The sequence below is a fragment of the Oncorhynchus tshawytscha genome, linkage group LG28 (assembly GCF_018296145.1).
Source record: "Oncorhynchus tshawytscha isolate Ot180627B linkage group LG28, Otsh_v2.0, whole genome shotgun sequence".
Classification (NCBI taxonomy): domain Eukaryota; kingdom Metazoa; phylum Chordata; class Actinopteri; order Salmoniformes; family Salmonidae; genus Oncorhynchus; species Oncorhynchus tshawytscha.
The window spans coordinates 41,850,574-41,866,982 of NC_056456.1; the positions used below are offsets into that span (position 1 = coordinate 41,850,574).

The window sequence follows — 16,409 nt, forward strand, 5'->3', positions numbered from 1 at the left end:
CAGTTCTATAGTAGGAGTCTCACTACAGTTCTATAGTAGGAGTCTCACTACAGTTCTATAGTAGGAGTCTCACTACAGTTCTATAGTAGGAGTCTCACTACAGTTCTATAGTAGGAGTCTCACTACAGTTCTATAGTAGGAGTCTCACTACAGTTCTATAGTAGGAGTCTCACTACAGTTCTATAGTAGGAGTCTCACTACAGTTCTATAGTAGGAGTCTCACTACAGTTCTATAGTAGGAGTCTCACTACAGTTCTATAGTAGGAGTCTCACTACAGTTCTATAGTAAGAGTCTCACTACAGTTCTATAGTAGGAGTCTCACTACAGTTCTATATTAGGAGTCTCACTACAGTTCTATAGTAGGAGTCTCACTACAGTTCTATAGTAGGAGTCTCACTACAGTTCTATAGTAGGAGTCTCACTACAGTTCTATAGTAGGAGTCTCACTACAGTTCTATAGTAGGAGTCTCACTACAGTTCTATAGTAGGAGTCTCACTAAAGTTCTATGTTAGGAGTCTGACTACAGTTATATATTAGGAGTCTCACTACAGTTCTATATTAGGAGTTTCACTACAGTTATATATTAGGAGTCTCACTAAAGTTCTATGTTAGGAGTCTGACTACAGATATATATTAGGAGTCTCACTACAGTTCTATATTAGGAGTCTCACTACAGTTATATAGTAGGAGTCTCACTACAGTTCTTCAGTAGGAGTCTCACTACAGTTATATAGTAAGGGTCTCACTACAGTTATATAGTAGGAGTCTCACTACAGTTCTATAGTAGGAGTCTCACTACTGTTCTATATTAGGAGTCTCACTACAGTTCTATAGTAGGAGTCTCACTACAGTTCTATAGTAGGAGTCTCACTACAGTTCTATAGTAGGAGTCTCAGTTCTATAGTAGGAGTCTCACTACAGTTCTATAGTAGGAGTCTCACTACAGTTCTATAGTAGGAGTCTCTACAGTTCTATAGTAGGAGTCTCACTACAGTTCTATAGTAGGAGTCTCACTACAGTTCTATAGTAGGAGTCTCACTACAGTTCTATAGTAAGAGTCTCACTACAGTTCTATAGTAGGTTCTATAGTAGTCTCACTACAGTTCTATAGTAGGAGTCTCACTACAGTTCTATAGTAAGAGTCTCACTACAGTTCTATAGTAGGAGTCTCACTACAGTTCTATAGTAGGAGTCTCACTACAGTTCTATAGTAGGAGTCTCACTACAGTTCTATAGTAGGAGTCTCACTACAGTTCTATATTAGGAGTCTCACTACAGTTCTATAGTAGGAGTCTCACTACAGTTCTATATTAGGAGTCTCACTACAGTTATATAGTAGGAGTCTCACTAAAGTTCTATAGTAGGAGTCTGACTACAGTTATATATTAGGAGTCTCACTACAGTTCTATAGTAGGAGTCTCACTACAGTTCTATAGTAGGAGTCTCGCTACAGTTCTATAGTAGGAGTCTGACTACAATTCTATAGTAAGGGACTCACTATAGTTATATAGTAAGAGTCTCACTACAGTTCTTCAGTAGGAGTCTCACTACAGTTATATAGTAGGAGTCTCACTACAGTTCTATAGTAGGAGTCTCACTACAGTTCTATATTAGGAGTCTCACTACAGTTCTATAGTAGGAGTCTCACTACAGTTCTATAGTAGGAGTCTGACTACAGTTCTATAGTAGGAGTCTCACTACAGTTCTATAGTAAGAGTCTCAATACAGTTCTATAGTAGGAGTCTCACTACAGTTCTATAGTAAGAGTCTCACTACAGTTCTATAGTAAGAGTCTCACTACAGTTCTATATTAGGAGTCTCACTACAGTTCTATAGTAAGAGTCTCACTACAGTTCTATAGTAGGAGTCTCACTACAGTTCTATAGTAGGAGTCTCACTACAGTTCTATATTAGGAGTCTCACTACAGTTCTATAGTAGGAGTCTCACTACAGTTCTATAGTAGGAGTCTCACTACAGTTCTATAGTAGGAGTCTCACTAAAGTTCTATGTTAGGAGTCTGACTACAGTTATATATTAGGAGTCTCACTACAGTTCTATATTAGGAGTTTCACTACAGTTATATATTAGGAGTCTCACTAAAGTTCTATGTTAGGAGTCTGACTACAGTTATATATTAGGAGTCTCACTACAGTTCTATATTAGGAGTCTCACTACAGATCTATAGTAGGAGTCTCACTACAGTTCTATAGTAGGAGTCTCACTACAGTTCTATAGTAGGAGTCTCACTACAGTTCTATAGTAGGAGTCTCACTACTGTTCTATATTAGGAGTCTCACTACAGTTCTATATTAGGAGTCTCACTACAGTTCTATAGTAGGAGTCTCAGTTCTACAGTTCTATAGTAGGAGTCTCACTACAGTTCTATAGTAGGAGTCTCACTACAGTTCTATAGTAGGAGTCTCACTACAGTTCTATAGTAGGAGTCTCACTACAGTTCTATAGTAGGAGTCTCACTACAGTTCTATAGTAGGAGTCTCACTACAGTTCTATAGTATGAGTCTCACTACAGTTCTATAGTAGGAGTCTCACTACAGTTCTATAGTAAGAGTCTCACTACAGTTCTATAGTAAGAGTCTCACTACAGTTATATAGTAAGAGTCTCACTACAGTTCTATAGTAGGAGTCTCACTACAGTTCTATAGTAGGAGTCTCACTACAGTTCTATAGTAGGAGTCTCACTACAGTTCTATAGTAGGAGTCTCACTACAGTTCTATAGTAGGAGTCTCACTACAGTTCTATAGTAGGAGTCTCACTACAGTTCTATAGTAGGAGTCTCACTAAAGTTCTATGTTAGGAGTCTGACTACAGTTATATATTAGGAGTCTCACTACAGTTCTATATTAGGAGTTTCACTACAGTTATATATTAGGAGTCTCACTAAAGTTCTATGTTAGGAGTCTGACTACAGTTATATATTAGGAGTCTCACTACAGTTCTATATTAGGAGTCTCACTACAGATCTATAGTAGGAGTCTCGCTACAGTTCTATAGTAGGAGTCTGACTACAATTCTATAGTAAGGGACTCACTATAGTTATATAGTAAGAGTCTCACTACAGTTCTTCAGTAGGAGTCTCACTACAGTTATATAGTAAGGGTCTCACTACAGTTCTATAGTAGGAGTCTCACTACAGTTCTATATTAGGAGTCTCACTACAGTTCTATAGTAGGAGTCTCACTTCAGTTCTATAGTAGGAGTCTGACTACAGTTCTATAGTAGGAGTCTCACTACAGTTCTATAGTAAGAGTCTCAAAACAGTTCTATAGTAGGAGTCTCACTACAGTTCTATAGTAAGAGTCTCACCACAGTTCTATAGTAAGAGTCTCACTACAGTTCTATGTTAGGAGTCTGACTACAGTTCTATAGTCAGAGTCTCGCTACAGTTCTATATTAGGAGTCTCACTACAGTTCTATAGTAGGTTGTCTCATATTACAGTTCTATAGTAGGAGTCTCACTACAGTTATATAGTAGGAGTCTCACTACAGTTCTATAGTAGGAGTCTCACTACAGATCTATAGTAGGAGTCTCGCTACAGTTCTATAGTCAGAGTCTCGCGACAGTTCTATAGTAGGAGTCTCACTACAGTTCTATAGTAAGAGTCTCACTACAGTTCTTCAGTAGGAGTCTGACTACAGTTCTATAGTAGGAGTCTCACTACAGTTCTATAGTAGGAGTCTCACTACAGTTCTTTAGTAGGAGCATGACTACAGTTCTATAGTAGGAGTCTGACTACAGTTATATAGTAGGAGTCTCACTACAGTTCTACAGTAGGAGTCTCGCTACAGTTCTTTAGTAGGAGTCTGACTACAGTTCTATAGTAGGAGTCTGACTACAGTTCTATAGTATGAGTCTCACTACAGTTCTATAGTAGGAGTCTCACAATAGTTCTTTAGTAGGAGTCTGACTACAGTTCTATAGTAGGAGTCTCACTACAGTTCTATAGTAGGAGTCTCACTACAGTTCTATAGTAGGAGTCTCACTACAGTTCTATAGTAGGAGTCTCACTACAGTTCTATAGTAGGAGTCTCACTACAGTTCTATAGTAGGAGTCTCACTACAGTTCTATAGTAGGAGTCTCACTACAGTTCTATAGTAGGAGTCTCACTACAGTTCTATAGTAGGAGTCTCACTACAGTTCTATAGTAGGAGTCTCACTACAGTTCTTCAGTAGGAGTCTCACTACAGTTCTATAGTAGGAGTCTCACTACAGTTCTTCAGTAGGAGTCTCACTACAGTTCTATAGTAGGAGTCTCGCTACAGTTCTATAGTAGGAGTCTCACTACAGTTCTATAGTAGGAGTCTCACTACAGTTCTATAGTAGGAGTCTCACTTCAGTTCTATAGTAGGAGTCTCGCTACAGTTCTACAGTAGGAGTCTCACTACAGTTCTACACTAGGAGTCTCACTACAGTTCTATAGTAAGATTCTCACTACAGTTATATAGTAAGAGTCTCACTACAGTTATATAGTAAGAGTCTCACTACAGTTCTTTAGTAGGAGTCTCACAACAGTTCTATATTAGGAGTCTCACTACAGTTCTATAGTAGGTTGTCTCATATTACAGTTCTATAGTAGGAGTGTCACTAAAGTTCTATGTTAGGAGTCTGACTACAGTTCTATAGTAAGGGTCTCACTATAGTTATATAGTAGGAGTCTCACTACAGTTCTTCAGTAGGAGTCTCACTACAGTTATATAGTAGGAGTCTCACTACAGTTCTTCAGTAGGAGTCTCACTACAGTTCTATAGTAGGGTCTCACTACAGTTATATAGTAGGAGTCTCACTACAGTTCTATAGTAGGAGTCTCACTACAGTTCTATATTAGGAGTCTCACTACAGTTCTATAGTAGGAGTCTCACTACAGTTCTATAGTAGGAGTCTCACTACAGTTCTATAGTAGGAGTCTCACTACAGTTCTATAGTTGGAGTCTCACTACAGTTATATAGTAGGAGTCTCACTACAGTTCTATAGTAGGAGTCTCACTACAGTTCTATAGTAGGAGTCTCACTACAGATCTATAGTAGGAGTCTCGCTACAGTTCTACACTAGGAGTCTCACTACAGTTCTATAGTAAGAGTCTCACTACAGTTCTATAGTAAGAGTCTCACTACAGTTCTATAGTAAGAGTCTCACTACAGTTCTATAGTAGGAGTCTCACTACAGTTCTATAGTAGGAGTCTCACTACAGTTCTATAGTAGGAGTCTCACTACAGTTCTATAGTAGGAGTCTCACTACAGTTCTATAGTAGGAGTCTCACTACAGTTCTATAGTAAGAGTCTCACTACAGTTATATAGTAAGAGTCTCACTACAGTTCTTTAGTAGGAGTCTCACAACAGTTCTATATTAGGAGTCTCACTACAGTTCTATAGTAGGTTGTCTCATATTACAGTTCTATAGTAGGAGTCTCACTTAAGTTCTATAGTAGGAGTGTCACTAAAGTTCTATGTTAGGAGTCTGACTACAGTTCTATAGTTGGAGTCTCACTACAGTTATATAGTAGGAGTCTCACTACAGTTCTATAGTAGGAGTCTCACTACAGTTCTATAGTAGGAGTCTCACTACTGTTCTATATTAGGAGTCTCACTACAGTTCTATAGTAGGTTGTCTCATATTACAGTTCTATAGTAGGAGTCTCACTACAGTTATATAGTAGGAGTCTCACTACAGTTCTATAGTAGGAGTCTCACTACAGTTCTATAGTAGGAGTCTCACTACAGTTCTATAGTTGGAGTCTCACTACAGTTCTATAGTAGGAGTCTCACTACAGTTCTATAGTAGGAGTCTCACTACAGTTCTATAGTAGGAGTCTCACTACTATTCTTAGTCTCACTTCAGTTGTATAGTAGGAGTCTCACTACAGTTCTATATTAGGAGTCTCACTACAGTTCTATAGTAGGAGTCTCACTACAGATCTATAGTAGGAGTCTCGCTACAGTTCTACACTAGGAGTCTCACTACAGTTCTATAGTAAGAGTCTCACTACAGTTCTATAGTAAGAGTCTCACTAAGGTTATACAGTAAGAGTCTCACTACAGTTCTTTAGTAGGAGTCTCACTACAGATCTATAGTAGGAGTCTCGCTACAGTTCTATAGTCAGAGTCTCGCGACAGTTCTATAGTAGGAGTCTCACTACAGTTCTATAGTAAGAGTCTCACTACAGTTATATAGTAGGAGTCTCACTACAGTTCTATAGTAGGAGTCTCACTACAGTTCTATAGTAGGAGTCTCACTACAGTTCTATAGTAGGAGTCTCACTACAGTTCTATAGTAGGAGTCTCACTACAGTTCTATAGTAGGAGTCTCACTACAGTTCTACACTAGGAGTCTCACTACAGTTCTATAGTAAGAGTCTCACTACAGTTATATAGTAAGAGTCTCACTACAGTTCTTTAGTAGGAGTCTCACTACAGTTCTATATTAGGAGTCTCACTACAGTTCTATAGTAGGTTGTCTCATATTACAGTTCTATAGTAGGAGTCTCACTACAGTTCTATAGTAGGAGTCTCACTACAGTTCTATAGTAGGAGTCTCACTACAGTTCTATAGTAGGAGTCTCACTACAGTTCTATAGTAGGAGTCTCACTACAGTTCTATAGTAGGAGTCTCACTACAGTTCTATAGTAGGAGTCTCACTACTGTTCTATATTAGGAGTCTCACTACAGTTCTATAGTTGGAGTCTCACTACAGTTCTATAGTAGGAGTTTCACTACAGTTCTATAGTAGGAGTCTCACTACAGATCTATAGTAGGAGTCTCGCTACAGTTCTATAGTCAGAGTCTCGCTACAGTTCTATAGTAGGAGTCTCACTACAGTTCTATAGTAAGAGTCTCACTACAGTTCTTCAGTAGGAGTCTGACTACAGTTCTATAGTAGGAGTCTCACTACAGTTCTATAGTAGGAGTCTCACTACAGTTCTACAGTAGGAGTCTCGCTACAGTTCTTTAGTAGGAGTCTGACTACAGTTCTATAGTAGGAGTCTGACTACAGTTCTATAGTATGAGTCTCACAATAGTTCTTTAGTAGGAGTCTGACTACAGTTCTATAGTAGGAGTCTCACTACAGTTCTATAGTAGGAGTCTCACTACAGTTCTATAGTAGGAGTCTCACTACAGTTCTATAGTAGGAGTCTCACTACAGTTCTATTGTAGGAGTCTCACTACAGTTCTATAGTAGGAGTCTCACTACAGTTCTATAGTAGGAGTCTCACTACAGTTCTTCAGTAGGAGTCTCACTACAGTTCTATAGTAGGAGTCTCACTACAGATCTATAGTAGGAGTCTCGCTACAGTTCTATAGTAGGAGTCTCGCTACAGTTCTACACTAGGAGTCTCACTACAGTTCTACACTAGGAGTCTCACTACAGTTATATAGTAAGAGTCTCACTACAGTTATATAGTAAGAGTCTCACTACAGTTCTTTAGTAGGAGTCTCACAACAGTTCTTTAGTAGGAGTCTGACTACAGTTCTATAGTAGGAGTCTGACTACAGTTCTATAGTAGGAGTCTCACTACAGTTCTATAGTAGAGTCTCACTACAGTTCTATAGTAGGAGTCTCACTACAGTTCTATTCTAGTAAGAGTCTCACTACAGTTCTATAGTAGGAGTCTCACTACAGTTCTATAGTAGGAGTCTCACAATAGTTCTTTAGTTCTACTACAGTTCTATAGTAGGAGTCTCACTACAGTTATATAGTAGGAGTCTCACTACAGTTATATAGTAGGAGTCTCACTACAGTTCTATAGTAGGAGTCTCACTACAGTTCTATATTAGGAGTCTCACTACAGTTCTATATTAGGAGTCTCACTACAGTTCTATAGTCAGAGTCTCGCGACAGTTCTATAGTAGGAGTCTCACTACAGTTCTATAGTAGGTTGTCTCATATTACAGTTCTATAGTAGGAGTCTCACTACAGTGATATAGTAGGAGTCTCACTACTGTTCTATATTAGGAGTCTCACTACAGTTCTATAGTAGGATGTCTCACATTACAGTTCTATAGTAGGAGTCTCACTACAGTTATATAGTAGGAGTCTCACTACAGTTCTATAGTAGGAGTCTCACTACAGATCTTTAGTAGGAGTCTCACTACAGTTCTATAGTAGGAGTCTCACTACAGTTCTATAGTAGGAGTCTCACTACAGTTCTATAGTAGGAGTCTCACCACAGTTCTATAGTAGGAGTCTCACTACAGTCTACTAGTAGGAGTCTGACTACAGTTCTATAGTATGAGTCTCGCTACAGTTCTATAGTAGGAGTCTCGCTACAGTTCTATAGTAGGAGTCTCACTACAGTTCTATAGTAGGAGTCTCACTACAGATCTATAGTAGGAGTCTCGCTTCAGTTCTATAGTAGGAGTCTCGCTACAGTTCTACACTAGGAGTCTCACTACAGTTCTACACTAGGAGTCTCACTACAGTTCTATAGTAAGAGTCTCACTACAGTTCTTTAGTAGGAGTCTCACAACAGTTCTATATTAGGAGTCTCACTACAGTTCTATAGTAGGAGCATGACTACAGTTCTATAGTAGGAGTCTGACTACAGTTCTATAGTAGGAGTCTCACTACAGTTCTATAGTAGGAGTCTCACTACAGTTCTATAGTAGGAGTCTCACTACAGTTCTCATAGTTCTATAGTAGAGTCTCACTACAGTTCTATAGTAGGAGTCTCACTACAGTTCTATAGTAGGAGTCTCACAATAGTTCTTTAGTAGGAGTCTGACTACAGTTCTATAGTAGGAGTCTCACTACAGTTATACAGTAAGAGTCTCACTACAGTTCTTTAGTAGGAGTCTCACTACAGTTCTATAGTAGGAGTCTCACTACAGATCTATAGTAGGAGTCTCACTTCAGATCTATAGTAGGAGTCTGACTACAGTTCTATAGTAGGAGTCTCACTACAGTTCTATAGTAGGTTGTCTCATATTACAGTTCTATAGTAGGAGTCTCACTACAGTTCTATAGTAGGAGTCTCACTACAGTTCTATAGTAGAGTCTCACTACAGTTCTATAGTAGGAGTCTCACTACAGTTCTATAGTAGGAGTCTCACTACTGTTCTATATTAGGAGTCTCACTACAGTTCTATAGTTGGAGTCTCACTACAGTTCTATAGTAGGAGTTTCACTACAGTTCTATAGTGGGTTGTCGCATACCACAGTTCTATAGTAGGAGTCTCACTACAGTTCTATAGTAGGAGTCTCACTACAGTATAGTAGGAGTCTCACTACAGTTCTATAGTAGGAGTCTCACTACAGTTCTATAGTAGAGTCTCACTACAGTTCTATAGTAGGAGTCTCACTACAGTTCTATACTAGGAGTCTCACTACAGTTCAGTTCTATAGTAGGAGTCTCACTACAGTTCTATATTAGGAGTCTCACTACAGTTCTATAGTAGGAGTCTGACTACAGTTCTATAGTAGGAGTCTCACTACAGTTCTATAGTAGGAGTCTGACTACAGTTCTATAGTAGGAGTCTCACTACAGTTCTATAGTAGGAGTCTGACTACAGTTCTATAGTATGAGTCTCACTACAGTTCTATAGTAGGAGTCTCACAATAGTTCTTTAGTAGGAGTCTCACTACAGTTCTATAGTAGGAGTCTCACTACAGTTCTATAGTAGGAGTCTCACTACAGTTCTATAGTAGGAGTCTCACTACAGTTCTATAGTAGGAGTCTCATAGTAGGAGTCTCACAGTTCTATAGTAGGAGTCTCACTACAGTTCTATAGTAGGAGTCTCACTACAGTTCTATAGTAGGAGTCTCACTACAGTTCTTCAGTAGGAGTCTCACTACAGTTCTATAGTAGGAGTCTCACTACAGTTCTATAGTAGGAGTCTCACTACAGTTCTATAGTAGGAGTCTCACTACAGTTCTATAGTAGGAGTCTCACTACAGTTCTATAGTAGGAGTCTCACTACAGTTCTATAGTAGGAGTCTCACTACAGTTCTATAGTAGGAGTCTCACTACAGTTCTATAGTAGGAGTCTCACTACAGTTCTTTAGTAGGAGCATGACTACAGTTCTATAGTAGGAGTCTGACTACAGTTCTATAGTAGGAGTCTCACTACAGTTCTATAGTAAGAGTCTCACTACAGTTCTATAGTAGGAGTCTCACTACAGTTCTATAGTAAGAGTCTCACTACAGTTCTATATTAGGAGTCTCACTACAGTTCTATAGTAGGAGTCTCACTATAGTTCTTTAGTAGGAGTCTGACTACAGTTCTATAGTAGGAGTCTCACTACAGTTATACAGTAAGAGTCTCACTACAGTTCTTTAGTAGGAGTCTCACTACAGTTCTATAGTAGGAGTCTCACTACAGATCTATAGTAGGAGTCTCACTTCAGATCTATAGTAGGAGTCTGACTACAGTTCTATAGTAGGAGTCTCACTACAGTTCTATAGTAGGTTGTCTCATATTACAGTTCTATAGTAGGAGTCTCACTACAGTTCTATAGTAGGAGTCTCACTACAGTTCTATAGTAGGAGTCTCACTACAGTTCTATAGTAGGAGTCTCACTACAGTTCTATAGTAGGAGTCTCACTACTGTTCTATATTAGGAGTCTCACTACAGTTCTATAGTTGGAGTCTCACTACAGTTGTATAGTAGGAGTTTCACTACAGTTCTATAGTGGGTTGTCGCATACCACAGTTCTATAGTAGGAGTCTCACTACAGTTCTATAGTAGGAGTCTCACTACAGATCTATAGTAGGAGTCTCGCTACAGTTCTATAGTAGGAGTCTCGCTACAGTTCTATAGTAGGAGTCTCACTACAGATCTATAGTAGGAGTCTCGCTACAGTTCTACACTAGGAGTCTCACTACAGTTCTATAGTAGGAGTCTCACTACAGTTCTATATTAGGAGTCTCACTACAGTTCTATAGTAGGAGTCTCACTACAGTTCTATAGTAGGAGTCTCACTACAGTTCTATAGGAGTCTCACTACAGTTCTATAGTAGGAGTCTCACTACAGTTCTATAGTAGGAGTCTGACTACAGTTCTATAGTAGGAGTCTCACTACAGTTCTTTAGTAGGAGCATGACTACAGTTCTATAGTAGGAGTCTCATTACAGTTCTATAGTAGTAGCCTCACTACAGTTCTATAGTAGGAGTCTCACTACAGTTCTATAGTAGGAGTCTCATTACAGTTCCATAGCAGGAGTCTCACTAGTTCTATAGTAGGAGTCTGACTACAGTTCTATAGTAGGAGTCTGACTACAGTTCTATAGTAGGAGTCTGACTACAGTTCTTTAGTAGGAGCATGACTACAGTTCTATAGTAGGAGTCTGACTACAGTTCTATAGTAGGAGTCTCACTACAGTTCTTTAGTAGGAGCATGACTACAGTTCTATAGTAGGAGTCTCACTACAGTTCTATAGTAGGAGTCTCATTACAGTTCCATAGCAGGAGTCTCACTACAGTTCTATAGCAGGAGTCTCACTACAGTTCTATAGTAGGAGTCTGACTACAGTTCTATAGTAGGAGTCTCACTACTGTTCTTTAGTAGGAGTCTCATACTTCAGTTCTAAATAACTGAATATCATTGAACATGGTAATAGGTGCTCTTACCTGTGAACCTGAATGTTGCTCTGTATTTGTGTTCTCTCTTTGCGTCAACTTTGACCTCAGGCAGTCGACAGGGTTGTGTGGCCATGACAACAGGGACTCTAGCTGGATTATGGGATGTGCTGAGCTGCACCAATCAGGCGAAGTATATCTGTAAACACCTGGCAGAAGGAGCGGGGCCCACACCAGAACCAATCACACCTGTCCCTCCCAGGTGCCATGAGGGCTGGTTTCCTGTGGGGTCTCGGAACTACTGCTTCAAGGTAGACATAACTTAGAATGAAACTATAATGTATTATGAGTGTAGTAACAACCTCTAGAGGAGTTAAAACCTCTTAAGGATTAGCCCCCTTTTTTCTGTTTTCTCCTACAATGACATACCCAAGTCTAACTTCCTGTTGCTCAGGCCCTGAAGCAAGGATATGCATATTCTTGGTACCATTTGAAAGGAAACACGTTGAGGTTTATGGAAATGTGAAAGGAATGTAGGAGAATATAACACAATGGATCTGGTAGAAGATAATAGAACAACCAACCGTTCTTTTGTCTTTGTTTTGTACCATCATCTTTGAAATGACCATCATTTATTATTCCAACCCAGGTACAATTTAGATTTTAGCCACTAGATGGCATCAGTGTATTCCATAGTTTTACACTGATCCAATGAACCATTGCATTTCTGTTCAAAATTCAAGACTGCCCTAATGTGCCTAATTTGTTTATTAATAACTTTTTTTGTTCAAAATTGTGCACTCTCCTCAAACAACAATAGCATGGTATTCTTTCACTGTAATAGCTACTGTAAATTGGACAGTGCAGTTTGATGATTAACAAGAATTTAAGCTTTCTGCCAATATCAGATATGTCTATATCCTGGGAAATGTTCTTGTTACTAACAACCTCATGCTAATCGCATTAGCCTACGTTAGCTCAACCGTCCCGTGGAAGGGACACCGATCCCTCCTCATTTGACATCTATACAGCCAGGTTCTACAATATAGCAACATAATAATACCTGACATGGAGACACTTTGATCCAGTCATACATGCATACATTTTACAGTATGGGTGGTCTCGGGAATCAAACCCACTATCCTGGTCTTGCAAGCACCATGTCCTACCACCTGATCTACAGAGGTTATAGGTCATTTAGGACAATGACCTGGTTTGTCGTTACTTCAGGATCTCTTCCTAACTGTAACAGATCATGATCCAGAGACAGTCTGTGTCTTAAATGAGTCTCTTCCCTGTGTAGTGTCCATGGGACTCTAGTCAATAGTAGTTCACTACCCATAGGGCTCTAGTCAATAGTAGTGCACTACCCATAGGGCTCTGGTCTAAAGTAGTGCACTACCCATAGCGCTCTGGTCTGCACTGAATAGGTTGTCTGTCTGGTCCAGTTCTTTACAGGGCCTCGCGAAGATGAGAAGACCTGGTTTGAGGCTCGGGACTTCTGCAGGGTGATTGGAGGAGACCTACTCAGCATCCACAGTTCTACGGACCTCCAGTCTATGCATCATGTGTAAGTTCTTCAACCTCACTCAGATATTCCAACTCACACCTTTATCGGTTAGCAACGGCTCCAGCCCCCAATAATCTTCCACAGGTCTTATTATAGGATCCAAAGAGTCAACATATACAGGTTTAATAACATGTTTGTTTCCTATAAAGGATTAATAACATGTTTGTTTCCTATAAAGGATTAATAACATGTTTGTTTCCTATAAAGGATTAATAACATGTTTGTTTCCTATAAAGGTTTAGTAACATGTTTGTTTCCTATAAAGGTTTAGTAACATGTTTGTTTCCTATAAAGGATTAATAACATGTTTGTTTCCTATAAAGGTTTAATAACATGTTTGTTTCCTATAAAGGTTTAGTAACATGTTTGTTTCCTATAAAGGTTTAGTAACATGTTTGTTTCCTATAAAGGATTAATAACATGTTTGTTGCCTATAAAGGTTTAGCAACATGTTTGTTGCCTATAAAGGTTTAGTAACATGTTTGTTTCCTATAAAGGATTAATAACATGTTTGTTGCCTATAAAGGTTAAGCAACATGTTTGTTACCTATAAAGGTTTAATAACATATTTGTTTCAGTATGTGACAGTTCTATTTCCACCTCCACTAGGTGGGGCCCCCGACATACCAACCATGTAATACTGCTAACTCACACTGACAGAAGTTGTATTCCCTGCCATGGTGATAATATAGTGTTGTTCTGGATACCGTAGCCATGGTGATAATATAGTATTGTTCTGGATACCGTAGCCATGGTGATAATATAGTGTTGTTCTGGATACCGTAGCCACGGTGATAATATAGTATTGTTTTGGATACTGTAGCCCTGGTGAGAATATAGCATTGTTCTGGATACCGTAGCCATGGTGATAATATAGTATTGTTCTGGATACATTAGCCATGGTGGGACTTCCTGGATCGGTCTGAGTGCTCAGGATCCCAACGCTGGCTACGCCTGGACTGATGGGTCACCAGTGAGTTATGTTCACATAATAATACAAATACTAATTATTTTATATTATTAATTACTAATTATAATACTAATAGTAATACCACTACTAATACTACTACTACAAGTAATACTACTACTACTACAACTAATAGTAATAATACTACTACTACAACTACTGCTACTAATAGTAATACCACTACTACTACTACAGCTACTGATACTAATAGTAATACTACTACTGTTACTAATAGTAATACTACTACTAATTATAATAATAATAGTTATACTACTACTACTACTAATACTACTACTACTGCAAATAGTAATATTATAATACTACTTCTAATTATAATAATAATAGTAACACTGCTTCTACTACTACTAGTAATACTACTCGTACTACTACTACTGCTATTAACAGTAATACTGCTACTAATAGTAATACTATTACTACTAATAGTAATACTGCTACCATTAGTAATACTACTACTACCACTAATAGTAATACTACTATGACTTCTAATTATAATTATAATAGTAACACTGCTTCTACTACTACTGGTAATACTACTCGTACTACTACTACTGCTACTAATAGTAATACTACTACTACTAATCGTAATACTGCTACTAATAGTAATACTACTACAAATAGTAATATTATAATACTACTTCTAATTATAATAATAATAGTAACACTGCTTCTACTACTACTAGTAATACTACTTGTACTACTACTGCTGCTATTAACAGTAATACTGCTACTAATAGTAATACTGCTACTAATAGTAATACTACTACTACTAATACTGATACTACTAATAGTAGTACTACTACGACTTCTAATTATAATAATACTAGTAATAATGCTTCTACTACTAATAGTAATACTACTTGTACTACTACTACTGCTACTAACAGTAATACTGCTACTAATAGTAATACTACTACTACTACTAATAGTAATACTGCTACTAATAGTAATACTACTACTAATAATTGTAATACTACTACTACTACTAATAGTAATACTGCTACTAATAGTAATACTACTACTACTAATAGTAATACTACTACTACTAATAGTAATACTACTACTACTGACAGTAATACTACTACTACTAATAGTAATACTGCTACTAATAGTAATACTACTACTACTAACAGTAATACTACTACTACTAATAGTAATACTGCTACTAATAGTAATACTACTACTACCAATAGTAATACTACTGCTACTAATAGTAATACTACTACTACTAATAGTAATACTGCTACTAACAGTGATACTTCTACTACTAATAGTAATACTACTACTACTAATAGTAATACTACTGCAACTAATAGTAATACTACTGCTAATAGTAATACTACTACTACTAATAGTAATACTGCTACTAATAGTAATACTACTACTACTAATAGTACTACTACTGCTACTAGTAATACTACTACTACTAATAGTAATACTGCTACTAATAGTAATACTACTACTACTAATAGTAATACTGCTACTAATAGTGATAATACTACTACTAATAGTAATACTACTACTACTACTAATAGTAATAATGCTACTAATAGTAATACTACTACTACTAATAGCAATACTGCTACTAATAGTAATACTGCTTCTACTACTACTAGTAATACTACTCGTACTACTACTGCTATTAACAGTAATACTGCTACTAATAGTAATACTACTACTACTAATAGTAATACTACTACGACTTCTAATTATAATGATAATAGTAATACTGCTTATACTACTACTACTGCTACTAACATTAATACTGCTACTAATAGTAATACTACTATTACTAATAGTAATACTACTCGTACTACTACTACTGCTACTAATAGTAATACTACTACTACTAATAGTAGTACTGCTACTACTAATAGTAATACTACTACTACTAATAGTAATACTGCTACTACTACTACTAATAGTAATACTACTACGACATCTAATTATAATAATAATAGTAATATTGCTACTAATAGTAATACTACTACTACTAATAGTAATACTACTACTACTAATAGTAATACTACTACTACTACTAATAGTAATACTACTATGACTTCTAATTATAATGATACTAGTAAAACTGCTTATACTACTACTAGTAATACTACTCATACTACTACTACTAACATTAATACTGCTACTAATAGTAATACTACTACTACTAATAGTAATACTACTACGACTTCTAATTATAATAATAATAGTAATACTGCTTCTACTACTACTGGTAATACTACTCGTACTACTACTGCTACTAATAGTAATACTACAACAACTACTACTACAAATAGTAATATTATAATACTAC

At 37.3% G+C, this 16,409-nt stretch overlaps 1 protein-coding gene across 1 annotated transcript in view; it reads left to right on the forward strand.

Moving 5' to 3' along the window:
• LOC112236794 (macrophage mannose receptor 1) overlaps nucleotides 1–16,409 on the forward strand; it is a 96,210-nt gene that overhangs the window by 38,125 nt on the left and 41,676 nt on the right. Inside the window, 3 exon segments of the mRNA XM_042307920.1 lie at nucleotides 11,652–11,851; nucleotides 12,989–13,110; nucleotides 14,008–14,083. Of these exon segments, the coding sequence (XP_042163854.1) occupies nucleotides 11,652–11,851; nucleotides 12,989–13,110; nucleotides 14,008–14,083 (398 nt within the window).